Source organism: Miniopterus natalensis, chromosome 1, assembly GCF_054644295.1.
Source record: "Miniopterus natalensis isolate mMinNat1 chromosome 1, mMinNat1.hap1, whole genome shotgun sequence".
NCBI classification, from domain to species: domain Eukaryota; kingdom Metazoa; phylum Chordata; class Mammalia; order Chiroptera; family Miniopteridae; genus Miniopterus; species Miniopterus natalensis.
This window is the reverse complement of record NC_142081.1, coordinates 4437266-4464821: the sequence shown is the minus strand read 5'-3', so window position 1 is coordinate 4464821 and position 27556 is coordinate 4437266. Positions and strand designations below refer to the sequence as shown.

The window sequence follows — 27556 nt, the reverse complement described above, 5'->3', positions numbered from 1 at the left end:
TGCTGAGTTCCCAGCCACTGGCTTCTCTGTTACCAAGGGCTTTGTTACAATTTGCTTCTCTGTAGCGAAACATTCTTACGTGGCTTTAAAAGCAAGGGAAGGGATAAAGTGTTCCTGCGTGTAGTAATTCTCTCTTCTGATCCGGAGGGAGAGTGGGCAGAGGGGCCGTAAACCCAAGACAGGACCTGTGGTTGACTCGGCCAGGACCCCGCTGCACGGCCGTCAGCCCCGCTCTCCCTCCTCGGGGCGGATAAATCAGACGCCTCCTGGGCAGTGGAGTCGCCTGCTTGGGCCCTGAGCCTTCCTGAGCCACCTTCCTCGAGGAAGGACGATTAAGCTCGCAGAGCTTAATGCCAGCGGAGGGATTAGGGCTGAGCCAGTTCTGTGTGCTTTGAAATACCAGCCTGTCGATTTGGTTTCTGGATGAAGGAGCAACAAATGGCAAGTGTGCAAGAGAAATGCTGGCTGTTAAGTGGGGGAAAAAATAAAACAGTCGCTTAGCTTTTTTTCCTTTTTTTTTTTTTTTTTTTTATCTTCAAGGCAAAATTTCAAATGCCCTAGCCTAGACATTTATGTGGTCTTTTGGCTACAGAACAGATAATCTGGCAGATTACCGGGACTGACAACAATAACTATCTTTACCTGTTAAAAAATGGGGAGATGTAAGAATGTAAACTTTGCATGTATAGCCCTGAGCCACAGACCGGATACGCAGAGGTGGTCTCATGAGAGCTGACGAGGCTGGGAAATTCCCGCGGCCGCGCAGCGACGCTGGCGTCAACAGGCAGACCGCGGCGCCGGGCGGACGAAACGGCAGGCACAGTTACGCGCAGCGTGATGCTCGGGAACGACCGTGAGCGGCCGTGTTGCTGGGTTAAGTGTTCACTATGCTGTACTTCTCAGTGTCATTTTAGTGTGCACTCTTCCTACTTATAAAAAGACAGTTTGGCCCTGATGGTGTGGCTCGGTTGGCTGGGTGCATCCCAGGCACCAAAGGGTTGCTGGTTCGATTCCGGGTTGCGGTCTTGGGTTGCGGGCTTGTTCCCCAGGATGGGGCATGCGGGAGGCAGTTGATCGACGTTGCGCTCTGACATCGATGTTTCTCTCTCTCTCCCTTTCCCTTCCTCTCTCTCAAAATCAATTTAAAATCTTTAAAAAAAAAATACTAAAAAAGAGTTTGCTGTGAAAGCGCGTGCTGCGTGCTCTGGCAGCCACCTCACACCCCTCGTGTTCCCCGCGTCTCTCGATTGCGTCACTGCTCGGCTGCGTCCATCTCTTCCTTACGTCCCTTCTCTTGTGCTTGATTTAATCTTGTTCTGCACGGCGACGTGCTGTGCAGGCTTGCAGCCTGGGTGCTTAGGATGCGGAGGAAACCAGACCGTCTAGTTCTGTGCGCATGTTCTCTGCTGTTCACACAACGATAAAATCCACATTTCTTGGAACGTTCCGTGGTTGGTAAGCTGTGCATCGCTCTGATGATATCAATCCAAATTAACTAGTTAAGAACTAAAGTTAATTAAACCTTAGGCGAATGGAACACTTACGTTTATGCCCTGGAAAACCTGACCCCAGAATCCCTCCACACCTACTGCGAGGCTGCCAACGCCGGGTGGGCTGCCCCGGCCACCGTGCCTGCCACGGGGACCTTCCTTAGCCTCAGGGCCCGCAAACCGCAAACCTAAGGTCTGCAGCAACCGGAGAGTCCCCGTATCCGACGCACCTGTGGCCTTCAACAGTGTTTGTGGTATTGGAACTTCTAAGAGGTGGCCCTGTTCTTTCCCAAACAGCGAAAAGGAAGGGGGAGCGGGACTGTTATTTTCATGGAAACCTGGAGATTAGAGGCCTAAAAGGACTCAGGGCTGAGTTCATCTAAAAAAAAAAAAAAAACACAAAAAACCAAAAAGAAGGTGAAAGAAACCCATTTTATTACAAATGAACACGTCATGCCCGGCCGGCGTGGCTCAGCGGCTGAGCGTCAGCCTGTGAGCCGGGAGGTCGCGGTTCGGTTCCCGGTGAGGGCACCCGCCCGGGTTGCAGGCTCGATCCCCTTGGCGTGCAGGACTCTCGAGGTCGGTGACTCTCACCACTGATGTTTCTCTCCCCCTCCCTCCCTCTCTCTGAAATCAATAAAAACATTTAAAAAATTAGAACAGCTTTTTAGCTCCGTGTCCCCCGTAGGAGGAAGGGGCTCAGTGTTCTGTCCGTCGCTGTGGCCTCGCCCCGTGTTTGCTCGGAGTGGGCGGCTAGCGTCGGAGCCCCGGCTCTGGGCGCGCCGAGGGCGAGGCCTGCAGGAGGCTTCGGCGCCCGCGGCTCTCGCCGTCCCCCGTCACGCTCGGTCCCCGGCGGCTGGCAGGCAGAGGACCGTCGAGGACGAAGAGGAAGACTCTCAGCGCCTCAGCGCCTTCCCGCTTGGGGCTCAGCACCCCAGTTTTACTGTTTGGCTTGAAGCAATTCCTTGAAAACCCGTCCTCCGCGTGTCCAGATAGCTGGCAACACATCGCACCAAAGACACGGGTCGTTACTCCTCCGTGAACTTAACGAGCCCACGAGTCCCTACCTGCAGCCAAAGGCTGCGCCCCGACGTCAGATAGGGAGCCCGGTGGGTCCGGAGCGAAGCGCGTCTGACCTCAGCCCAGGTCCCTTAGCAGCGGCGGCTGTGCTGTGAGCAGAAGCGCACAGGGCACAGGACACGGGGAGCGTGGGGAGGCGGCACCTGAGGGCGAGTGGGGAGGGAGGCAGCACGTGGGGGGCGGGCGGGGAGGCCGGTGGGTAGGCAGCACGTGGGGGCACGTGGGAGGTGAGTGGGGAGGCGGCACGTGGGGGGCACGTGGGAGCTCCGTGGGAGGAGGCACGTGGGGGCCACGTGGGGAGGTGGCACGTGGGAGCTCTGTGGGAGGCGGCACGTGGGGGGGTGGCTGGGGAGGCCGGTGGGTAGGCAGCACGTGGGGGCACGTGGGAGGTGAATGGGGAGGCGGCACGTGGGGGCCACGTGGGAGGCGGCATGTGGGGGGCACGTGGGAGCTCCGTGGGAGGAGGCACGTGGGGGCCACGTGGGGAGGTGGCACGTGGGAGCTCCGTGGGAGGCGGCCCGCACAGGCCCCTGGCGTTCTCAGCGGGGAGGCTTAAAAGGCCGCCTCGGAGGCGCCCCGCCCGCTGTCCTTCACAGGCTGGAGCAGAGGCCGGGTGGTCACCGGCGTGGGCACTGCAGGAGGGGTTCCTGCTGTAACTGCACTTTCCCCGCGTCTGCGTGGAGCTGCCTGTAGCTGAGCGTCTCGGCTGTGGCCCCGTGAAGCCGGGTCGTTGTCCCTGTCGTACAGATGAGGAAGCTGAAGGTGGGGGTACGGGCCTTCTCGGGGTGCCAGGGTCCTCGTCTGGGTCTCGTGGTCTGGCTCTTCCTGCTCGCTGCCCCCCGGCCCCTGCGCGGGGGAAGGGGACTCTCCTCCGCCGGCTCGGGCGCCCGCACCGTGTGACTGCAGGTGGCGGAGTGGGGCAGGAGCCGACCTAACAGTCGCTCAGACTCGGACGCGCAGCTGCACTCCCCCTCCCCAGCTCGCGTGGGGCCCCAGGGTGCGCCTGTGGCTAACCACAGCCCCTCGGCAGCCGGCGTGTCTGCGGTGGGTACCCACGCTCGCCGCCCGGGGAGGGTGGGGAGTCGGGGCGCAGCCGCCAGCGATGCCACGTCGTCGCCGTGGGCACGGGGAGCCGGAGCAGACAGACAGCCGGGGAGCAGAAGCCGGACCCGGCGGCTCTTCCCTGAGCAAAGGCGTCTCCAGCCCGCGAGGTGCTTGCAAATGACGGAGGCGACGCTCTGGCATTGGACCAGCGGGCAGGGTGCGTGCGTTTTGTATGCGATTCGCACGACTTCGCATTCTAGCGCTTCCCTCCCCCCCCCCTTTATGGACCACGGTCTCTTAATGGGCTTCTTGAACATCGATGGCAGGAGCTCTACGTAGGAGAACCGATGTGCACACGTGTAGGGGGGACCCGGTAGCTGAGGGATAATCGCCTGATGGCATCCAGCTGTTTGAGGTGACGCGGGTAACAGTCCTTCATAAGGTGCGTTCAGTTTCCATGGTGCCCTCCCAGGTGTCCCTCGTTAGGTCTCCGTGACCTTCTGGTCCCCGTCAGGGCTCCGAGGAAGTTGAGCCCCCAGCTGGAGGGTGGGGGGTCCAGGTCTGTTCTCCCCTCACCCCTTCTACCTCTTGTTTAACTTCCCTGATTCACAGTCATCTGTGTCACCCCCTGCCCCCCGGGAGGCCACCTCCAGGACCGGGGCTTCCAGCCCCCGTGATGGCGGCCGGCGTGTCTGTCTCATCTCGGCTGCATCTCTTTTCTCTCTGTCGCCCTGCGTGTCCCACAGGAAGGCCCGGGGCCTCGGATGTGCTCGCACCGGTCGGCGGTGGAGTGCGGGGTGGACGGCCTGGCCCGCCTGCCCTCCCCCCCGCCTCCCATCGCCTTTGGCGTTTCCATTCCTTTGGTCCCCGTTTCGGGCAGCTGGCGCCCGTCTCTAGCCTGCTCGTGTTCTAACACCCCCTCTTCTTGGCCGGCTTCGCCCCGCCAGACGTGCTGGCTGTCACCGGTCCAGTCCATCTGTGCTCCCTGGTTTCGGCTGGAGTGTCAGAGCCTGGACAGGCTGGGTCCCCGCAGGCCCGCGCCCCGGCCCCTCCAGAAGCCACCTCCTTGGGAAGGCGGCCAGGACCCCTCCCCCCCGCCTGTCTGGTGTGAGCCTCGCCCCACGCCCGGCAGTTAGGGGACTGGGGCGGCCGACGCGGGATGTGTAACTAGCGTCTTGTACACTGACTCGATTTCCTGTCATGAAACTGCCGCTTAGGAGCCCCTGCCCCTCCCGGGCCTGTGCTGCCTCTGGGCCAGCACCCATCCGAGCCCGTGACTTGTGTCTCCCTGTTGGCCTCTGAGCTCCGGGGGATGGGACCTGTGCACCCTTCGCACCTGGAGCAGTGCCCGCTCCTCCGGGAGCTTATTCCAGGCGGGCTGAGCTCCGGACCCGCTCCACCAGCCCCGCGTGTTTCCACTCCCGGCTCCCAGGACTCTGTAGACGGCAGTGGGAACAGTGGAGTTGGACATGTTTGGAGGGAAAGAAAGGTCTTTCACGTCAAAGAAAATCGTTGTAGACGTTGGGTATCTGTCCTCAGGAGTCAGGACCTGTTTGAAAGTCTTGCCCCCCGACTTCATGGGGAGCAGCAGAGTCTGTACCCGCAGCTGCGGGGAAACCCCGGTGTGCGCTGTACCCCAGGGCACCAGGCGACCGGCGAGTGCGTCGGCTTCGCGAGGCTGCCCCTCCCCTCGAGGACTGACCGCTCTGCTCTGGAAAGTCAGCGTTTGAAGTGTGAGCCCGTCCCATGCTGTTGAGCAGCGAGGGGACACTCGGTTGTGGGGGTGCACCCAGCGGCCCTCGGGAGGGCGGGAATTCCATCTGACCGCTCCCTGGCCCCCAGAGGCCTGAAATCCAGCGCCCGGAGCATCGTCAGGTCCAGCAGCGTGTCGCAGTGTCCCCGTCAGTCTCGGGAAACGAGCGCTGCTGCTCGGGTCCCGTCGTGAGTGGAGACGTTCCTTGTTCACTGCCTCCGGCGCCTCCGCCATAAAAACTATGGTTGTGTCCAATTTTAGTATCTCCTGCTTCTTGGAAAAAAAAAAGTCTTAGGGCAGAAATGACTGTGAAGGCTGCTTGAGAATTGCGTGAGTGTTACGAGGGGAAAGGGCTGAAGTCCACGCTGAGGCCAAAGAAACGAGTCGGGAACAGAAGGCTGTTGGAGCTCTGTGTGACCAGGATGTTGTACGAAACAAAGGACTTTGTGTTGAGAGGACAGAGCAGGACTGTGGCCCAGGACGCTGGGCACCAGTCAGGGTGGCTCCAGACACTGGGTTTGGTCGGCTGACAGTGTTGGTAACTACATCCATTTTCATTCATTCAAAACTGGGCATGGTACACATGGTAGGTGCAAAATAAATACGACAGCGACTCTCCTGCTCCAGAGAGAGCCTCGAGCGGACTGCGGACTCACCTGCAGAGCTGCGCGGCCGGAGGTGGCGGTGGGTGCAGATCCCCCCGAGCATCCGGGCCTGAAAGGCGCCGGTGCAGTGTCACGGGCCGGATTGCGCCTCCCCCACCCCCAAATCAAAGAACGAATGTCATTTTCCTGAAAGCCAGTCACTCAAAATAGTATGGAGAAAAAAAATTGGTACTTATTGTGGCAAAATATATGGAACAAAATTTGCAGTTTCAGCTATTTTTAAGCGTACGCATCGGCTGATACGGATTCGCTCACAGCGCTGCACAGCCGTCACCGTCTGTTTCCAAGGTATTTTCGTTGCCCCAGACAGACTTACCCCTGAAGCGATTAGTCCCGTTTCTCCTCCCCCCGCCCCTGGTGACCTCTAATCTTTCTGCCTCGGCGAAGATGCGCATCCTGGGTATTCTGGGTAAGTGGAATTGTGTGCCTGTCTTTCTGTAACTGACTTATTTCACGTGGCGTGGTGCTTTCTGGTTCTGTTGTAGCAGGTGTCAGTACTTCTGTTTTTAAATAATCTTTTTATTGATTTCAGAGATGGGGGGACAGAAGGGGAGAGAGAAACGGGTGGGCTGCCTCCTGCACCCCCGCGGGGATCGGGCGGCCGCCTGGGCCTGGGCCCCGACCCGAGTGGAACGGGCCAGCTCTGGGTGCGCAGGACGCTGGCCAGGGTGGCGCTTCCTTTATTCTTACTGCTGAGTAGTTCTCCGCTGTGTGGATACAGCGCACTTCCTCTTGGCCATCGCGATGGCCCTGCTGTGAGCGTGAGCATGGAAGTCTGTCCGAGCCTTTGCTGTTGCCTCAGGCGCAGGCACCCTGGGCGGGAGGTGATCCCATGTGTCGCGTTCTGAGGACCCGCCCGCCGCCCACCGCCCTCCGCCGTGGCCGCGCCCTTTCGCGTCCCGCCCGGCAGGGTGTGAGGTGGTTTCTCACGTCGCACCCGAGTTGGCCGTTTTCAGCCTTGCCGACTGGAGCCATCCTGGGATTGTGAGGGGCGTCTCTTTGCGACTCGGATTTACAATTCCCTCGTGACTGACCCTGTTAAACATCCCTTCCAGTCCTCTGTAGTTTCCTAGAAGCCTGATTTTAAAGTATATGTAATATAAAAATGTAAATATATAAAATACACATCACATAATGTAAATACATAATGACATAAAAGTATTATATTACATATAATGTAAATAATGTATAATATAAATATGTAATATATAATAGTATAAAACAGAACACATGTTAATATGTAATATAACAATATGTAATATAAATAGATAATAGGTAATATAATTTACGTATTATATAAGTATATAATGTGTAATATAAAATGTATAATATTATATATAGATGTACACACACATACTTTCACATGCCTCTACCTAACATAGTCGGCCTTTCCTCAGGCTTCTTTAACATGACACAGTTATAATGTTTAATTTTCCTTGTCTAGTAATCGCATCATGTCACTTCTGGGTTGGTTTTGCTAGGTTGGTTGTCTTCCTGATTGAGCCACATTTCCCTGCCTGGCCCTTCTTATGGGATGCCAGACGTTGTGAACTTTGCCTTGTTGGGAGCTGGATTATTTTACCTCCCTGTAAACACTCCTGAGCTTTGTCCTGGGATGTGGCCGAGTCTCTGGGAAGCAGCTTTGCTAGGGGGCCGGAGCGGCGCTCGGCCTCGGGTGAGAGGCCCGAGCTCCCCAGCGCCTGTGGGCTCCGTGGGTCCCCTCTGCTGACAGGGACAGGAACTCGTCCCAGCGCCGTGTGAGCCCTCGCGTCAGTCCTGTTCTCTCTGGATAGTTGTTCCCCAGCCTGGGGAGTCCCTCCCACGTCAGTGCCGCCGGTTCTCAGCTGAAGGCCGTTCCCCAGGCGCTCTCCGTCTGCGGCCCCTCCTCTCCAGTACCCTGCCTCGGAGCCCCAGTCCTGGCAGCCCTCCTGGGCTTCCAGCTCTGTCTCCTCCGCTGAGGGGATCCCCCTCCTGCGTCGCTTCCTGGGAGCTGCTGCGGGTCCCCTCTTCCGCTCACCACCTCTGAGCGATCGCTGTCCCTCCCTGTCCGTGTTATGCATTTTGTCTGTTCGTTTTAGCTGTTTCAAGTAGGACAGCTGTTACTGTGTTGGCTGGAAGCAGAAGCTGACGGCACCTTTTAAAAAGTAGTTACAGTGTCAGGGAGAAAGGCCGAGCCCGGCTGGGCGTGGCTCAGCCAGTGGTTGAGCATCGACCTGGGATCCAGGTGATCGGGGTTCGACTCCCGGTCAGGGCACATGCCCGGGTTGTGGGCTCGATCCCCAGTCGGGGGCGTGCAGGAGGCAGCCGATCAATGACACTCTCATCATGGATGTTTCTCTCTCTCTCCCTCTCCCTTCCTCTCTTTGAAATCAATAGAGATACACTTTTTAAAAAAGGCCCAAGGAAAAGTTTTACAGTAATAACCACAAAAAAGGGGTGTGGGTGGTGGGCGGTCAGCACTCAGACCTTCCTTTAGATTCTGACCTTAGGCTGTGGCAGCTCCACTTTTTTGATAGGAACCCAACAGGGCGTCAAAAAGCTATTTTATTTTTTAGGTTAACATTCAACAAAATTCCTCTTTTGAGACAATTCTTTGTATTTTTAACACAGTATAGTTGTATGTAACTCCCACTACCATCAGGACACAACATTTCTATACCCTCCCCAAACTCCCCTGTGTTGTGTCCGTCTCCCAGCCCTTGGCAACCACTGATCTCGTCTCCTTCATGAGCTCTGTCCTGTGGAAAATCTCATAAATGGAACCATACAGTGCGTAACCTTACGAGACTGGCTTCCTTCACTCAGCATCGTTCTTCTGAGAGCCGTCCAAATTGTTGGGCGTATCCATAGATCGCTCCTTTTTTTTTTTAACTGTTCAGATCACGCAGGTCTTTTTTTTTTTTTTTTAATGTATCTTTATTGATTTCAGAGAGGAAAGGAGAGGGAGAGAGAGAGAGAGAAACATCAATGATGAGAGAGTCGTTGATCGGCTGCCTCCTGCACGCCCCGACCGGGGATCCAGCCCACAACACGGGCATGTGCCCTGGCCAGGAATCGAACCCCGATCGCCTGGATCCTAGGTTGATGCTCAACTGCTGAGCCACGCCCGGCCAGGCTCGATCGCTCCTTTTTAGCACTGTGTAGTACTCCACTGTATGGACGTACCACAGTCGATCCATTCACCAGTTGGAGCAACACGTGAGTTGTTTCCCACCTTTACCAAGTATGAATGGAACCGCCGTAACGCGAGTGTCTGTTTCTCTAGGAGCAGTACCTAGGGATTGCCAGGCCCCACGGTAAGTATCTGTTTAACTTGATAAGAAAGCAAAACTGGTTTCCGGGACGGCCACACCGTTTCGTGTGGCCACCGGCAATGCAGCAGAGCTCCATTCGCCCTATGTTGTCTGCGTTTGGTTTGGTCCCTATTTCGTGTCTGAGCCATTGCAGCAGGTGTGTAGCGATACCTTGTTGTGGGTTTAGTTTGCATTTCCCGAGGGGCTAACGGCAGGACGTCTGTCCAGGTGCCCGTCTGTGCTTCAGCAAAGTGTTCGCGTAAACGCCGACGAGGGCTTTTCAGCTCCGCTGTTTTGTTCCTTTTGGGTTTTAGTCATTTTCTCCTCTTGAGACCGTGTTCGGGGTAATCACGGGTTGCACCTGGGATGTGACAAAGCTGGAGACCGTGGGGTTTTCTCGGGTGAGCGCCGTTTCCTGCGTCTTGGCCGGGACCTTTCTCGTTGGGCTTGAACTGCAGGCTCTGCGTCCGGGGCTGCAGCTCCAGCCTCAGCCCAGATCTTTCTAGTTAGCTGGAGCGCCCGCGTCCGTGTGAACGCGTATGAGAATAGACAGTGTGGGGGTCCCCTCTCTGGCTTTTTCCTTCCTGGGACTTCCCCACTGTCTTCAGTGTTCACTGTTTTTGGCCTTCACCTAGGTTTTCTTAGGACGTAACGATGCCAGGGTTTTCCACATGGACCCTCACGTACATCATGTGCACCGCGTAGCTCTGGCCAGAGGCCACCGAAAAGGGGGTTAACGTGTATCGCGGTCCGTCGGCCTCCGTCAAGTGTGTGTAGACGCCCGCCAGGGCCTCTGTGCTGCTGTGCCCGCTCTCCAGAACCTTCGGGAGTAGTTTTGTGCGTCTCCAGGCTCAATACATGCTTTCTGCAGGGGTGCTCCCCGAGAGGGCCTCCTACCGGGGGGCAGGGCGACTCCGTGATGCTCCCACTTAGCTGGGAGACTAGGCGGCGAGCAGACGCGCGAGGACCGCAGGTCACAGCGATGCTGTGAGGAGAGAAACGAGGCTGAGGTGTCGCAAGTGGCTGCGTTCGGTAAGGCTCTTAGGAAGGAAGGCGCCCTGAAGGGCTCCCACTTGGGCTGAGATGTCAGGAACGGAGGACTTCGGTCGTGGGAAAGCTGGCTGAGAAACGTGCCAAGCCAAGGCGGCAGCAGGTACAGAAGCCCTGGGGCGGGCGAGGGGCCAGCATGGCCACCGCGTGGTGTGCGGAGAGAGAGGCCAGGACGGTCACGCGGGGCCTGGCGCCCCTGGGGAACTGGGCGTCGGCGATTCTGAACGAGGAAATGGGGTCGCCGTGGCCATACGGGCATGCTGACCGGACAGAGGCGACCATCGCCCTGCTCGCTCAGCCTGGCCGGTCCTTGCAAGTCTTGCCCGGTGGGTGGTGTGGCTCCTGACTATCCGACCTGCCTGTGCATCGCTGGAGCAAAAGCTGGGAGACCACGCGGTGGCTTCGGCGCGTGTGGGAAGGTGAAATGGATTCTAACACTCCCTGTACCTCCCAGGCTCTCTGATATTATGGACGAGATAAGTAAGGTGTTTCCCACATCGATGTTCCTCTTTCTCTCCTCCTTTCTCTCCAAAAATTAATAAACATTCTCAGGTAAGGATTAAAAAATACGTAATGAGCGGCACTAGCACGGAGGAGGGAGGACTGGTAGGATGAGTCTCTGCAGTGAGGCCCGTGTGGTTCCGCGTGGTTCTCTTGGTTTCTCGTTATTTCGTTACGGCAACGTGCTGGGGTGTCTGTTGGGCTGCCTTCTCTGGGGAGCACGTCACTCACTTGTCCCTTTCCTTGGCTTCAGATGACAGCGCGTCCGCGGCCAGCAGCATGGAGGTGACGGACCGCATCGCCTCCCTGGAGCAGCGGGTCCAGATGCAGGAGGACGACATCCAGCTGCTGAAGTCGGCCCTGGCCGACGTGGTGCGGCGGCTGAACATCACGGAGGAGCAGCAGGCCGTGCTCAGCCGGAAAGGCCCTACCAAAGGTGGGCGGCGGGAGGGCGGTCTCGGGCGGCCCCGCCCCGGCCCTCACTGCCCTCGGACATCGCCGGGGACGCCAGCCTTAGGAACGCGGTGCAACGGCCCCAGCGGGGCCCGAATCGCCACGCGACGCCGGGCAGCGTTTCTGGCCTGACGGCGGTGGTCGGCCCGGAGGGGCAGCCGCGGGCGATCGGTAAACACTGGGTGGGTCAGGGACGGGACTGTCCGCAGTGAGGACGGCTACTTACCCGGATTCTCTGGAGTCGAGTTCCGCTGCAAAAAACCCCACCCTCCTTTGGGTGCCCGAAAGCTGCCCCTCCTGGAGGGGTGTCTGACTCTCGCCGCCTCTGTGCTGACCGCAGTTACCTGCGCCTGCTGGCCACGCCTGCGTTTTGAATAATCCTTTTAAATAACCTCCCTCTCCTTCCATGTTACCGAGTGATCAGGGTGTTTTAAATAGAAACCGGGTTATTTTAGACGTTCTTGACCTACTCGGCTTTCCAAGAGGAATTCTGACGAGTGCTGGATCCGAGAGGGCCCATCTGAAGTAGTTGCTTCGTGTAAAACTTCAGACTTCCGCAGATTCTTTATTTTTAGAAAATTGGAGGTAGTGCAAGAGGGCTGTGCAGGAGTTATCGTTTCTTGATTTAAGAGTCAAGTTTGATTTTTATTAAAACTTCTAGGAGAAATCATTTTTCATCGTTAGAGCTGACGTTTCTTTGTAACATTCTGTTCATAAGTGAAAGTAAATCGACTCCTGATGGCCAAGGTCCCATCAAGGAGTGGGGGGAGGGGGGGCGGGGGCGTGCAGGGCGTGGTCTCCCCCCACCCCACCCGCTCTGCCGCTGGAGGGGGGTCCGCCCCCAGCGCTGGGGGCTGCTGCCACCGAGGCTCCCTGGTGGCCCCGCGTGTGCCCCGTCTGGGTGGCTGGCACTCCGTAGCCCGGGTTTGGTTGGGGGGCCTTTTAGACAAGATAGATCTTAGGGGAACCTCCTTTGGTTTCTAAAAGGCCCCAGTATTATCATCACTTTACATTATTCCGGTCGCCATCCTCATACAGACCTGAACTGGACTGGACTCCTGGCATTCAAATTTTTTTTTGGTTAAACCTGAAGATATTTTCTCCATTGGTTTTTAGAGTGAGTGGAAGGGGGGAGAGAGAGAAACATTGATGTGAGAGAGGCACATCGATTGGTTGCCTCCTGAACGCGCCCCGACCAGGCCAGGATCAAACCTGCAACCCAGGTACGTGCCCTTGACTGGGAATCGAACCCTCGACCCTTCGGTGCGCTGGCTGATGCTCTAACCACTGAGCCACACTGGCCAGGACAACATTCTAATTTTTAAATATTTGATTTACCCCCCCCCCAAGGTTAGTTCTCAAAGCTTAGGGCTCTGCCTTGAGCTCAGGTGCACATCCCTGTGCTGTTCCCCCAGTGACAGGCTGTCTGGGCCGCAAGGGAACAAGCACCTGGGAAGGCAGGCGGCATTCAGAGCTTAGAGGAAGCGCGTGGTGAGCGCTGGGGCCGGCGCTGCTCCCCAACGTTGGACTGCCCTGTCCACTCACCGGTCTCGGCCTGTGGCCCGTGAGGCCGTGTGCGATCGTTCCTTTTCGGCTGTCGTGACCTCTGGGCCGTGGCTCACTTGGTCATTGTTTGTCCGACTGAACTAGTGCCAACGGTGAGAACTGCAGTCTCACGAAAGGAACCCCCTCGTAGGTCAAGTTCGAGGCTTCCTGAGACGGGGAAGACTGGCCAACCCCACAAAATGCTGTAGACTGTTTATATAGAGGGGACTGTGTCTTAGTCTACTTTTGTGTGTGTGTGTATATATATATAATTGATTTCAAGGAGGGGGGGGAGAGAGAGAAACATCAGTGATGAGAGAGTCATTGATCGGCTGCCTCCTGCGCGCCCCCGACTGGGGATCGAGCCCACAGCCCAGGTATGTGCCCTGACCAGGGATTGAACCGCGATCTCCTGGATCCTAGGTCGATGCTCGACCGCTGAGCCACGCCAGCTGGGCTCAGGCTACTTTTTATTGACGATACTCTCCTGTCTCTAGAATGGCCTGTCGTACTAATTAGTTACCCACCTCTTCTTAACCCAATGGTACTGGGTCGTAGACTGAACTTGGCCTCCACCCAAGCTCCCTCATTGCCCTCAGATGTGTCTAAATGCAGGGACATCAGCCTGCGAGGTGAGCTTCGTCCACGTTGGGTCTACATGCAGGTGGGAAGGTTGGCTGAGCTGGGGTCCCCGTAGAGCCGAGAAAAGAGAATCAGACAGCTCATGGGGCATACGTTCTAGAACTTGTGCTAATAGTCAGGTTTTGTGAGCGTTGCGGCTGGATGGGGGCGGAACTCGCTGCTGGTAGAATGAAGTGAGCAGACCCTTACATGTTGCCGTGTGGGTGTAAACACAGAAACCGCTTGGCGAGTGAAGAGGTCACTGTCGTTACGCACAGGGGGGAACCGATGGGAAACGGAGGAAGGCAAGCATAGGGCTCGTCCGGAAGGCCCACCGCCCGTGACCGAGCTGTGTCTTCACAGCTGTCTGCTGGGTAACGGGAAATGCGTGTGTATTATGTACGTTAGGAGTCGAAAGCATCTAAAACTGCATGTGCCGTAATGTCAACTAAATAAAATCTAGGCAAAATCTTTTCCTCAGTGGTAGGCTTATGATGATTTTTTATAGTTCAGTTGGCTTCTGAATGTTCCTTGGAGTGTAGTCCTTAATACGCAGAAGACATTTGTGTTTTAGAAGGACTCTGTTCTCGCCCCCGAACCTGACCTTCACTGCGCGGAGACCAGCGCCGGGGCTCACAGGCTCCCAGGTGGAGCTGCTCGCGTGCTCTCGCGAAGGCGGGAGCCGTGGTTTGGTTAGATCAATAGTGGATCCGTTGTACATGTGCATGGCTAATTTCCATGTCCGGGCCACGCGAGTGTTGCAGGGTTTACATGTAAATTGCGGGTTGATATAGTCATCGCCCCAGCATCTGGGTGTGTGCTTTGCTCGGCATTAGCCAGCAAGTAGCTCCTAGTGCTCATTTTAACTTTGCTGTCATTGGACAACTTTAATGCACCTTTGCAGACTTTATTAATAGCCCCAGTAATGATCAGAGACTTAATAAACATAACCAAACACCTCTGCTAGCCATGCTGCTGAGCAAGTGAGCCCTGGTTACCGTTAATAATGGGGCCTCTGCTACATTCATATTTCACTGGATGTTAGCTGGCTCGAGGCTGGGCTTCCCGGGAGGTACTTGGATACAGGAGCTCACCTCACCTCTGCACAGTCCTTTGAGGGAGGGATTAACGTGCCCATTTTACAGAGGAGGAAGCTGCCTCTAGGAGACTAATCCGCTCCAGGTTACACAGCTCGTGAGGGAGGGTCTGGGTCTGGACCCCCCAGGCCTGGCTGGACACTGGATGGGTCCTTTCCGACAAATCCACACTGCTTTGCTCTGCTCGCCTCTTAGCAATATTATTTAAATTAGCATTATTCAAATCAAGTCAAATATTTAAGAAATGAGTAACTATATAACTAGCAACGAGAGTTCTTTCCTCAAGGTCTGATTTGATTTGCAAAGTGTCCCAAAGACAGTAGGTCACATTCAGCACGTAATTGTGTGAAATGCTGTGTTATGGTCCCTTCACAAATTTCATTAGATACAACTAGCACATTAAAAAAATTGGAAGGCTTTTGCAGTGAAATTAATGGATAATTAACTTAGTTCTTTATCCTGGTTAACCACAATTAGCACTTCTCCCCTCTCGCTGTGCTTTCTCCTTACCTGTCAGTTCGCTTCGGAGCGTAACCCCCGCTGTCTCTGGGGCGGGGCACACTGCACTTCCTCCCATTTTCTCAGTAATTGCCCTCCCAGTTCAGGTCCGAATTCTTTAGTGATTGATAGAAAAGGGTTAGAAGGTATATTCAGTTTTTCAGAGCCTAAGAAAGATTGTTTTTAAACTTCGTATTATGAAAGTGTTCAAATGTATATAACAGTAAAAAGAAAAATACCTCATTTTTTACCTGGCTTCAGTATTTATCAACATGTAGTCGATTTTGCTTTGTGTAGTATCCCTCCCCCCCCCATTCACTTCCCCTCACCCCATTGATTATTTTGAGGCAGATCTGAGACATTGCATCATTTTATCTGTAAATAAGTCCATATATAGTTCTAAAATATAAGGATTCTCTTTTTTAAAATCCATAATACCACTGCATTTAAAAATGAATAATACCAAGTCAGCATTCAGATTTTCCCAGTTACCTAATGACTTTTTATAGCAGCCTTATTGAAATATAATTCACATAACATAAAATTAATCCTTTTAAAGCGCAGGGGTAGAGAACCTTTTTTCTGCCAAGAGCCATTTGGATACTTATAACATTTGCAGGCCATACGGAATTATCAACTTAAAAATTAGCTATGAAGAAAGCCCCTAGATTTATTGAATTTTGAGTCCTGCCTGTGGTTGCCTTGGCAGGGCCAGACCTATTCGGCCGTGAGGCCCAGACTTTTCCCCCCTCGTTTTAAAGTATACAATTCAATGGTTTTTAGTTTCATAAAGTCATACAGCCATCCTCACTATCTAATTTTAGAACATTTTACCACCCCCAAAAAAATACCCCACACCCGTTAGCATTCATGCCCCCCTGCCCCCTCCCTCTACCCTCCCTGGTAAGCATTAATTTACTGTCCCCGTGGATTTGACTATTCTGGACACTTCTTATCAGTGGAGTCAGGAATATGAGGCCTTCTAGCACTTTCCCTCACTCAGCACTGTCTCCAGGGCTCATGCATGTCGTAGCTGCATCGGGGCTTCACCCTTTCTGTGGCTGAGGAGTCTCATATAGATGCACAATATACTGTTTATTCCTTCATTTTTGGGTGGAAATTTGGGATCTTAATGACTTTTTGCAATCGGTTCATTCATGTCTTTCCCCCCATAAATGTTTCCATTGTATTGAATTTTTAGGGTTACAGGATTCTTGCACTACTAGACCCATGCCCGAGAATTCACGTAAATAAGCACGGCACCACAGACGGCCTTGTCTGCCCATCACGCAGTATGTTAAAACGTGATTCACGTGCATTCTGATCTTTTTTAAATGATATGAGTTAAAATTTTACATCTGCAGATTTCTGGCACAGCAGGTAAGAGGTGACGTATCTACACACTAGTCCTGACCTTGCTCTTTTCACTGCAGTGTGTAGAGACTGTCCTTGTTCCTTTTACACCGCTGCATAGTGCTCCACGGTGAGGGTGAGCTGTGTTGATGCCGGTCCCTATTGGTGGTTCTTTGTTTTACAAATAATTTACAAATAACTGTACATATGGCATTTTGTATTCCGGTATATCTTTAGGGTAGATTCCTGGGAGTGGGATTTCTGTATCAGGATAAATGCATCTGTAATTTCGCTGGGTATTTGTGACAGGAATCTCCCCCAGCACGTAACCAGTTATCTGCTTTGTCTTGCAGTTTAGCAAAAGCAGAGTGCCTTCTCCAACTCCAAATATAGACGTGCTTTAAGTTTTGAAAAAAATCATTAGGAATCCTAGGTCTATAATGGTCAGATATGCTAAAATTATACCGTAGATTTCACATATAACCACATACATAGTCATGCTTTGCATACTTAAATTTATTTTTAGGCCTAATGGAGAGTTTACGTATCAAACGTTGCACACTGAGTTGTTAATGTAAGTTAGAAGGGTTTCTTGATCTTTGAGTAAACTTAATATCATAAGCGTGAGTAGATATGACTAGCCGCCCTTGAATTTCAGTATTTGCATCAGCTGTAGTTTTGAAGTGGATCCTCGTGCATAGTACTTTCTGAAGCCTGGTTACTCCGCTCCTACCACTTAGAAAGATGGAAAAAATGCCCACTTCAGGCTTAATCGTGCGTCCTACAGACCTGACATTCGGAAAACCCCAGAGCCAGTCCTGTCACCAAGCTGCAGCCCGTGGGGACCTTCTGTTACTAGATGAAAAGCCACCGCTGGCCACGGGCCACCCCTGTGTCTGCGCCTCCATCTCCCCCACCCCGGGGCCTGCCCTCTCCTGCCTCGAGCTCCCCCTTCACTTCCCGTGGGCCGAGAGCCCAGGAGAACCTCCCAGGGTGTCAGAGTCGCATAGAAAGCCGCTGTTGCCCCTCTGAGCACTCTCCTCACGCGACTTAGGATCGTAGGTTCCAGAGCAGGAGGCGCCGCCCCTGGAGCACTTGCACAGCAAAGCCTCTACCTCCCGGACAGGGAAATGGGCCAGGGGTCTGGCCGGCGGTCACTGCCAGCGGGGTGTGCCAGGCGTGCTGGGCCCAAAGTAACAAACAGGGTAGTGACTCGGAAGGGGCAACGTTATGCCTCTTCTTCAAAGCAGGGATTTTGTGATCGAAATTGAATGCAGCCTGATCCTCAGATGCGCGCTGAATTCCTTCTGTGTGGGCCTCAGCACAGTGCCGCCTACGGGAGCCTCCACGCGTGGAGTAGACAGGCCGAGAAACGGGCACCTCCGCGGGCCTGGACCCCTTCTCTCCCACTTGGCGCTCCACTCGGTCACTAACGTGGGTCAGTGCGGACTCGTGGTTAGTTATTTTACACTTTGGGCTAGAATCCAATGCGCTTTATTATTTCGGTGCTCACACCGTTCCAGCTTCGGCTCCTGCGTCCCCTTGACTTAGCAGCATGGGCGTGTTGTGTGGACTGGTTCACTCTCGACCATATGGATGCACCAGGGTTCGTTTACCCACCCACCGGCTGGAGGACATCTCGGTTGCTTCCCGCTGTTGACAATTATGAATAAAGCTGCTGTAAATATTAAGTGAAGGTTTTATATAGACGTAAGTCTTCCAACCGGTGGGTAAATACCTGGCGTCACGCAGTTGCTGGATTGTGTGGTAAGACTATTTAGCGACCGCCAAACAGCGACGGCACAGCTCTGCACCCCGCCGGCCGGCGGCGAGGGAGTTCCTGTTGCTGCGCGTCCTGGCCGGCAGTTGGTATTTTGCCTTGTTTTTGGGTTTTAGCCATCCTAATAGGTGTATAGAGATATCTCATTGTTTTAATTTGCATTTCCCTGGTGACAAAGGGTGCTGAGCGTCTTTTCATATGCTTATTTGCCATCTGTGTATCTTCTTTGGTGAGGGGTCTGTTCAGATCTTTTGCCTATTTTTTAAAAATTGGGCTGTTCTTACTGTTGAGTTTTTAGAGTTTTTAAAAAAACTTACATTCTGTATACAAATCCTTTATCAGCTATGTGATTTGCAGACACTTTTTTCCCAGTCTGCGACTTGTCTTTTCATTCCCTTAACAGTGCCTTTCACAGAGCAAACCTTTTATTAACGTTAATGAAGCCCTCGCTATCAATTTTTTCTTTCATGGCTTGTGCTTCTGGTGTCGTGTCGTATCTAAAAAAAGGTCATCACCAAACCCGGATCTGGGACACAGCTTCCTCCTGTGCTTTCACCTAGAAGTTTTGTAGTTTTGCATTTTACACTGAGGCCTGTGGTCCGTGTCGAGTCGACTTCTGTAGAAAGTGTGATGGGGGTGTTTGGGTTCGATGTCCCAGCGCCGCTTGTCTGAATTGTCCCTGCACCTTCGTCAGTGTTGCTAGTCGATGCCTTCCTGCATGACTCCAAGAGTTACTGTGATGCCCGGCCGGCGTGGCTCAGCGGTTGAGCATCAACTTATGATCCAGGAGATCGGGGTTCGATTCCCGGTCAGGGCACGTGCCCGGGTTGCGGGCTTGATCCCCAGTCGGGGGCATGCGGGAGGCAGCCGATCCATGACTCTCATCATTGATATTTCTCTCTCTCTCTCTCCCCCGCCTCCCTTCCGCTCTCTGGAATCAATAAAGACACGCTTAAAAAAAAAAGTGTTACTGTGACAAGGGGCAGGTTCTGATTTCCGCTTCCACTTGTCTTACAGCAAGACCGCTGGTGCAGACCTTGCCTTTACGAACCACCGTCAACAATGGCACCGTGTTACCAAAGAAACCCAGCGGCTCTCTGCCGTCCCCCTCTGGGCCCAGGAAGGACGCTGCTGTGCCGGCAATAACCAAAAGGTAGGCCCGGAGCGCCTTAAAGGGACTGACGCTAAAAGCAGGTCCACCTCGGGTGTTAAATACATGGCACTTCACAATTTCTCACCTGATTAAAGCCTGTGAAAGGACAATGTTTGGTCTGTTGCCATAACAGAAACCATATAGATTTATTATTCTGCTTTGCAAAATTTAATCATATTTTTGACTATTTATTCTTTTTATTTTTTTCAATTACTGTTGACATTCAATCTTATATTAGTTTCAGGTGTACAGCACAGTGGGTAGACGTGATTTACGAACCGTTCCCCCTGATAAGTCCAGTACCACTGACTCCATACATAGTTATTAGTGTTATTGATTAGACTTCCTACGCTGTATTTTACGTCCCCATAAATTTAATCGTATTACTTTCGAAATCATATTAGCCAAAACTGGTGTATCATCTTGTATTTTTACTTACAGTTCTCTTTTGAAAGAAAACAAATGGGAGCATAACCTGCATACACAGGAACATGCTGTCCCCAAGCCCACAGTTGACACGTAGCAGAGTTCGGGCTACCATCCCAGCCTGAAGGTTCGGGTCCCGCTTCGCGCTTCTGCACGCAGAGATTGTTTTCCCTGCACCATTTGTTGAAAAGACTGTCCTTGCCCCACTGCCGGAAGTCACGTGACCACATCCGCAAGGGTTTATTTCCGAGCTCTGTTCTCTCCCATTGGTCCGTATCATCTGTCTTTATGCCAATAAAGACGCCACACCAGCTTGATGACTGTTACTTTGGAGCATGTTTTGAAATCGGGGAGCGTGAGGCCTCCAACTTTGTTCCTTTTCAAGTGCGTTTTGGCCATTTGGGAATCCCTGAGATTTCTTACAAATTTCAGGAATTTTTCTATTTTTATGAAAAATGCCATTGAATGATTTTGACAGGGATGGTACTGAATCTATAGATTACCTGGGGTAGTGTAGACATCTTAACAACACTGAGTTCCAATCCATGAAAATGGGGTGTGCTTCCATTTATTTATCTTCTAAAAGTCTTTTTTAGCAATGTTTTATAGATTGCTTTTTTTAATTCCATGTATTGGGGGTGACATTGGTTAATAAGACTATGTAGGTTACAGGTGTACGGTTCTATAACACATCATCTGTATATTGTGCTGTGTGTTCACCACCCCAAGTCACGTCTCCTTCCATCACCGTTTATTCCCGCTTTACCCTCTCCTACCTCCCCCCATGTATTTTCTTGTACAAGTCTTTCACCTACTTGGTTAAGTTTTTTCCTAAATATTTTATTTTTGATGCAGTGACAAATAGGACTGTTTTCTTAATCTCCTTTTGGATTAGTTGTTAGTGTATAGAAATGCAACGGATTTCTGTGCGTTGATTTTTTTTTATCTGCAATTTTGCTGAAATTGTTTATTAGTTTTAAATGTTTTGTGTGTGGAATCTTTAGTAGTTTTTTTTACATGTGAGATTATGTCCTCTGCAAACATAATTTTGCTGCTTCCTTCCTAATTTGGATGCCTTTTGTTTTTCTTGTCTAATTGCACTGGTGGGCCTCCAGTACTGTGCTGAGTATTAGTGGTGAGAGTGGGCGTCCTTGCTTTGTTCCTGTTCTAAGAGGAAAAGCTTCTAGTCTTTCATCACAGAAGGTGATGTTACCTGTGGGCGTCTCAGGTAGGGCTTTGATTGTGTTATGGTAGTTTCCCTCTATTTCTAGCTTGTTGAGTATTTTTAGCAAGAAAGGACGTTGAATTTTGTCAGGTGCTTTTTCCGCATCAATCAAGAAAAACATTCACTCTGTTAATGCGGCGTATTACATGGATGGATGTTCATGTGTCGAACCATCCTTGCATTCCAAGCGCGAGCCCCCCTTGGCCGTGATGTATGGAATTATTTTAATGTACTGTTCAGTTCAGTTTGGTCTTATCTTGCGGAGGATTTTTTGCATTGATGTTCAACATTGATATCGGTCTGTGTAGTTTTTTGTGTGTCTTTGTCTGGCTTTGGTATCAGAGTAATGCCGGCCTCATAGAATGAGAATGGAAGTGTTTCCCCCCTTCAGTTCTTTGGGAGAGTTTGAAGAGTTATTGGCATTAATTCCTCTTTAAATTTTTGATAGAATTCTCCAGTGAGGCCATCTGGTCTGGGGTTTTTCTTCGTTGGGAGATTTTCTATTACTGCTTCAATATCCTTCCAATTATAGATGTGTTCAGAGTTTTTGTTTACAATTCAGTCTTGGTAGGTTGTATGTGTCAAGGAATTTATCCGTTTCTTCTGGCTTATCAGTTCATCGGCATGTATTTGTTCACAGCAGTCTCTTATAATTTCCTAATTTTAGTTGCGTCTTCTCTCTTTTTTTCTTGCTGTAGCTGAGAATTTGTCAATTTTGTTAATCTTTTAAAAATAAATTGTTGGTTTCACTGATTTTTTAGAACTGTTTTTCTGTTCTCTATTTGATTTAACTCTGCTCTACACTTTGTTTTCTGCTAACTTTTGGTTTAGTTTGTTTTTCTTTTCCCAGGTCCTTGAGGCGTAAAATTAGGTTGTTGATTTGAGATCTTTTTTCTTTTTAATATAAGTGTTTACGGCTATAAACTTGCCTCTTAGTACTACTTTTTCGCATCCCATCAGTTTTAGTATGTTTTGCTTTCATTTTCATTTGTCTCCAGATATTTTTTTAAATTCTCTAGTCATTTCTTCTTTGATCCAATGGTTAAGAGTGAGCCATTTAATTTTAAGATTGACTTTTTAAAGTAGTAGATTGTGAATGGGGAAAAAATGAGATTCCCTTTTTCTTGAAGAAACTAGAATTTTATTTATACCTCTTTATATACTTGGAACTTAAATTTTTTTCAGAGCAAAGAAAAACTATGATAAGTTATCTAGCTGCCAATTAGAAACACATGGTTTTCTAGATTGACTGTCCAAGACTCTTGGTGTCGAGTGTAGGGATCCGTGTGTCCGTCCCCCCACCCCGACTTTTACGGGCCCCTGTGGCTGTGTGTGCCCATCCATTTGGAAGGTGGAAACCCAAACAGTAGCATCTGATTGTCACTCCATGTTTGTAAAGCTCCTGTAGATCTCTCATTAGGAGAGAATTCTGAAAACAGACAGAAACCAGGCATTGTAAATATTAGGATTTAAAACAACTTCCAAACACTTCAGATATGTTTACAACCACGTGGAGATTTTCCTGTCATCAGTTCCCACGTTAACGGAGCCGGGGCGCCTGTGGGGTGTGGATGGGTCCGTGTTTGCTTTCTGTCCCCTGGAGTTTCTCAGCCCAGTGCCTAAGAGCAAAGTCCCCTTTGGAAGCCGTCCGGACCTGGTGGTTGTACTTTGTGTTGTCAGTTGAGACTTCGACTGGGGGCTGCATTCGGACTCCTTGGGGAAAGCTTTGTTTCCGTTAGTCAAAGGAAGAAAGGCAGAAAATCCGGGAAGGTGGTGCAGGTCACACCCTGCTTAGTGGGGGTGCTGAGCGGACTATCGTGTGACGCTTGCTCGGGCTCAACGCAGAGACGCTCACTCCTCCCCACTCCCGAGTGGGTTTTACAGTCGGGCAGGGCTGTGGGAAGCGAGAGCAGGACAAAACTGGTACAGAGAGCGCGTTGCTTTAAAATCACTCCGCTCGGAGTGTGAGGCAGGATGCTCAGTGGCTCTTGCTTCCAGGCAGCCCGCCGGCGGTCCTTTGGGAAATGGTCACACCTGTAGAAATGCAGCTTTCGCAGATGCACCAAAGGCACATACGTCCGGTACATGATTTTTTTTTTAAATATATCTTTATTGATTTCAGAGAGAGGAAAGGAGAGGGAGAGAGAGAGACAGAAACATCAACGACAAGAGAGTCATTGATCGGTTGGAGCCTGCACTTCGGGCACATGCCCTGACCGGGAATCGAACCCTGATCGCCTGGATCCTAGGTCGACGCTCAACCGCTGAGCCACGCCTGGCCGGGCACATGATTTAAAGAATAGAAAAAAACTGCTTTTAGTTGTTTTTTTAAATGGTTATTTCTAATGTTATTTTTATCATTGAGATCCATTGAAATGTAGGTGTTAAATTCGTGCTCTGAGTCTGTCCTCAGTAGCAGAATAGAGATAGAAATATTCTGCTGTCAATAGAGGAAGATGAATTGGCTCCTATCCCATTATCAGGAGCGATGCCCTCTCCTCTCTGGGCTCAGGTAGTTGGCTTCATGCGGCAGAAGAAACAACTTTTGATCCATGAGATTCTCTGAGACCACCGGCCTTCTTAGGAAAGCACTTGGGTTTTGCCACAAAGATGTCTTTACATAGTGAAAGATAAGAGCCGTTCTTTTCATTAATTCTCACCTGAGGACATTTGTTCCATTGCTGCTTAGAGAGAATGGGAGGGCTGGAGAAAGGGGGAGAGAGAGAAATATCGATGTGAGAGAGACACATCCATTGGTTGCCTCCCGCATGACCCTGACCAGGGCCGGGTATCAAACCTGCAACCCAGGTACAAACCCGTGACCCCTCAATGTGTAGGCCGATGTTCTAACCACTGGGCCACACTGGCCAGGGTGAAAGATTAAGAGCATTTCTTTTTTTGTTTTTGTTTTTAAAATATATTTTTTGATTTCAGAGAGAGGAAGGGAGAGGGAGAGAGAGATAGAAACATCAATGATGAGAGTCATTGATTGACTGCCTCCTACACACCCCCTGCTGGGGATCGAGCCTGAAGCCCCATCACGTGCTCTGACCAGGAATCGAATCTCGATCTCCTGGATCCTAGGTCGATGTTCAGCCCCTGAGCCACGCCCGGCCGGGCAAGAGCCTTTCTGAAGCACTGATCTCCGTCTGCCAGATTTAGCTCACACCTTGTGGGACAAAAGTCAGGTGAGTCCTGGTCCCATGTGGACTCCCCAGTGCTCAGCATGGTGCCCAGTGTATGGTCGGTGCCTAATGAGTATTTGTTGAGTGGATAATTGTTTTATTCTAGAGTGAGTCACCCGGCTGCCATGACGTCATCAGAGAATCTCTGGTCACGCACAATAGCTACCTGTCAGATTTCTGTTCCTTCTACTGTAAAAAATTTGGAATCGTCTTGCAAAATTTTGGAAAACTAATTCTTGGTTCCAAGTCACATGTAAAAGAAAAACATAAGTATAGCTTATTATGCTTAGAGGTATCTAGCCAGAAGAAGAAAGATTGCCACTTTTCTCCGGTCACCAATTTCCATGGCAGAAATTCCATTAAATTGGCAAAAACCGTTGGGTGCATATGTAAGTGTAAAATGTAGAGACAGTTATACGTCCAGAACTTGGGTTTGGGGTTGGGAGGGTAGCAGAGACCAGAAGGGAAAAGAAGGAATGATGGTATCTGTATTTCTGCACCGGAAATCCTCTACTTGCCTTACGCACTAAAAAGATTCCTGTGGGGCCTCGTGGTGTGGCTCAGTGGTTAGCGCGTCGGTCCACGACTGAAGGGCCCCGGGTTCGATTCTGGCCAAGGGCACGTACCTCGATTTGCAGGCTCGATCCCCCGCCCCAGTCAGTGCAAGAGTGGGAAGCGACCTATTGATGTGTCTCCCTCACGTTGATGTTTCTCCCTCCCTCTCTCCGAAAGAGACCCCTGTGCTATTGCACAGCCTTGTGCACAAGCCGGTCCTCCTGTGGCTTTCAGAATAAGGAGCATTCTCTTTCCCTTGCTGTCCAGGGGAATATGACTTCGTTATGGTCCCTGCTGGCTCCTTAAGGAGGCTCCTCGAGGTGGGTGTACAGTGTTACTCCCTCTGGCCCTGTTTCTGCAAACGTCTTCCAGCTTCATTTTCTATCCACTCTGGGTCCTCGTAAATCCTTTCCCTCGTAAGAGCTCTTGGCTCTCAAAAGGAAATGTCTTATTTTTCCTATGCATACAACAGTGGTAGATTTAAAAAAAAAAACAAAAAAAAACTTTATATTTTAATGCAAACGTGTGAGTGGCAAGCATGCAGAAGGAGCCGTGATGGATCGCGTCCAGGTCTGCGTATGCAAACCGCAGTGTGCTTCCACTTCAGCGTGTGCCGTGTTCTGTAATTTATGGAAGCTTCCTGAGCCACTTCTTCGGCGTTGAGGATGGCACCCTTGTTTATCCCACTGTGTCTCTGCCTCTCCTGCGTAGGTTAAACAGGTCTGCGAGTCTCCTCAGCGCAGGCAGGCGGAGCAGGCCAGCACCCGGCTGAGGGCCGCGTCGCGCTGGGTAACCCCAGCGCCTCCCCAGCGGCCTCAGCTCCCTTGTAACAGCGGCTTAGAGATCTTATCCAAGGCCTCCTGGTCATCGACTCTCGGATCGTGTAGCCGCATCAATTATTGACACTTGTTGGATTTCTAGATGTTCAACAGGTGCTTAAAACTCCTGTGCTTCGGGGTCTCGTAAATCACGGGGGGCTTCACTAGGAGAGAGCGCGCATGGGAGAGAGAGAGAGTGTGTGTGTGTGCGTGTGTGAAGCAGCCTCCGAGGGGTTGCCCTGTGCCTGAATCTGTTCCCTTGTCTGTGAAATGGGTTGTGAGGCTCCTGCAGGGCCCTGCTGAGGTTTGAATTAAATGGCATAGGTAAAGTGCAGAGTCCCTCATACACATTACCTGTTGTTGCCGCTGTGGTTTCCGTCATTACTATTCCCTATCAGCTCTTCCAGCCACCAGGTTGAGTGTTAATGACCAGAAAATTGGGTAAAAAGGCTTTATTATTTACCCAGCATCTTCTGTGCACAAAGGCCTTTCACGGAATGTTCGAGCCGGGAGGGACCGTAGGTGCCGTCTCCGCTCCTCCACTTTGCAAATAGAGTTCACCGTGAAAGGGACTGAGCGCAGGGCCGGCAAGCTCGTGTCTGCCGAGCGAACGTCTCTTCTGCAGGCATTTCTTTCAGGTCATTTCATCCAACGGCGAGGCTGAATTATTTTCATTTTTGATTTTGGATGAGGGAGCTGAGACTAGAGTTTCAGGAACTTGTCCGAGGTCCCCGGCTCCTCGGTAGCGCCACCGGGGCTCGGTCCACTTGGCCCTCTGCCTCTGAGACGCGGTCCACACAGCGACAGCGACAGCCAGCGACAGGCGGGCTGTTCAAGCATCGGATTCTGCCCTGGTGGGTTTGTGCAGTGGTTAGAGCGTCGGCCCGCAGACCCGAGGGGTCCCGGGTTCGAGTCCTGTCACGGGCACGTACCTTGGTTGCAGGCTCAGTCCCGGCCCCCGTCGGGGTGCGGGCGGGAGGCAGCCAGTTGACCTGTCTCTCTCACATCGACGTTTCCCTCTCTCCCTTCCACTCTCGAAAAATCAGTGGAAAAATATCCTCGGGTGACCTTTAACCAAAAAATAATACGGGATTCTGCGGCTGACTTGAGCAACTGCCTACCGTACTCTAGGATCCTGTTGCTTTCTTTCCTTTGCTTTTATTGAATGTATTGGGGTGACTGGTTAATAAAATTGTAAGTTCCAGGTGTACAGTTCTACAATCCATCATCTGTGTATTGAACTGTGTGTTCCCCACCCCAAGTCTGCTCCGTCACCGCGTCTCCCCCCTTTCCCCCCTCCCCCTCCCCTGGTCTTTAATTGCTGTGAACTCGCCGTGAACTCCCACAGGGACGCGGGGAGGCTGCCCCCCCGGGGCCCCAGAGCTTCACCGGCTGAGTGGCACAGGCCCGGCCGCGTTACATCAGCCTGTGCTTTCCGTCACTGAGGATCTTGAACTTCAAGCACAAAGGTTTCTATAATTCTAAGACGTCAATCCCCAAACTTCAGAAATGTCATGTTCTCCTGAGATCTGTAATTTTCTTCTCCCCAAATTGAGAGTTCTAAAAATTCACGTTTTGCCCTTAAGGCACACCCATGCTGCTCCGGCTGGAGGATCCTCGGCTGTAAACTCGGGGCTTCCTCAGGTACCAGCAGGGTGGGGCGGAAAGTGGATTCAGACCCGCACGGTTGGGGTCGTTTTATTTCCATTTGCTTACGCAGAGAGAGCCTTTTTCAAAAGCTAGTACACCGTGCGGTTTTTTAAAACATGCTAAGATTACTTAGGGAAGGACAGAGGTTGCCGAGGAAGGAGGACTGCACGTCGGCCTGAGGGGGGAACGGACTGAGCAGGACGCCCGCTGAGAAGGTGCGCCGCAGGAGCCACCCCGCCGCCCGCGGGCTGAGGCTCCCCGCCGTCCGTGTTGTAATTATGGAAGTGAGGACACCGCAGCTCAGCCCAGGGGACGCCGTCC

The 27556-nt window shown here is 51.9% G+C and overlaps 1 protein-coding gene across 2 annotated transcripts in view; it reads left to right on the top strand.

The window, feature by feature from the left end:
* EML1 (EMAP like 1) overlaps positions 1-27556 on the top strand; it is an 87673-nt gene that overhangs the window by 21417 nt on the left and 38700 nt on the right. For both annotated transcript variants that reach the window (XM_087818288.1, XM_087818291.1), the window contains exons 2-3: positions 11130-11312; positions 19241-19376. In XM_087818288.1, the coding sequence (XP_087674414.1) occupies positions 11130-11312; positions 19241-19376 (319 nt within the window). The remainder of the gene's footprint in view (positions 1-11129; positions 11313-19240; positions 19377-27556) is intronic.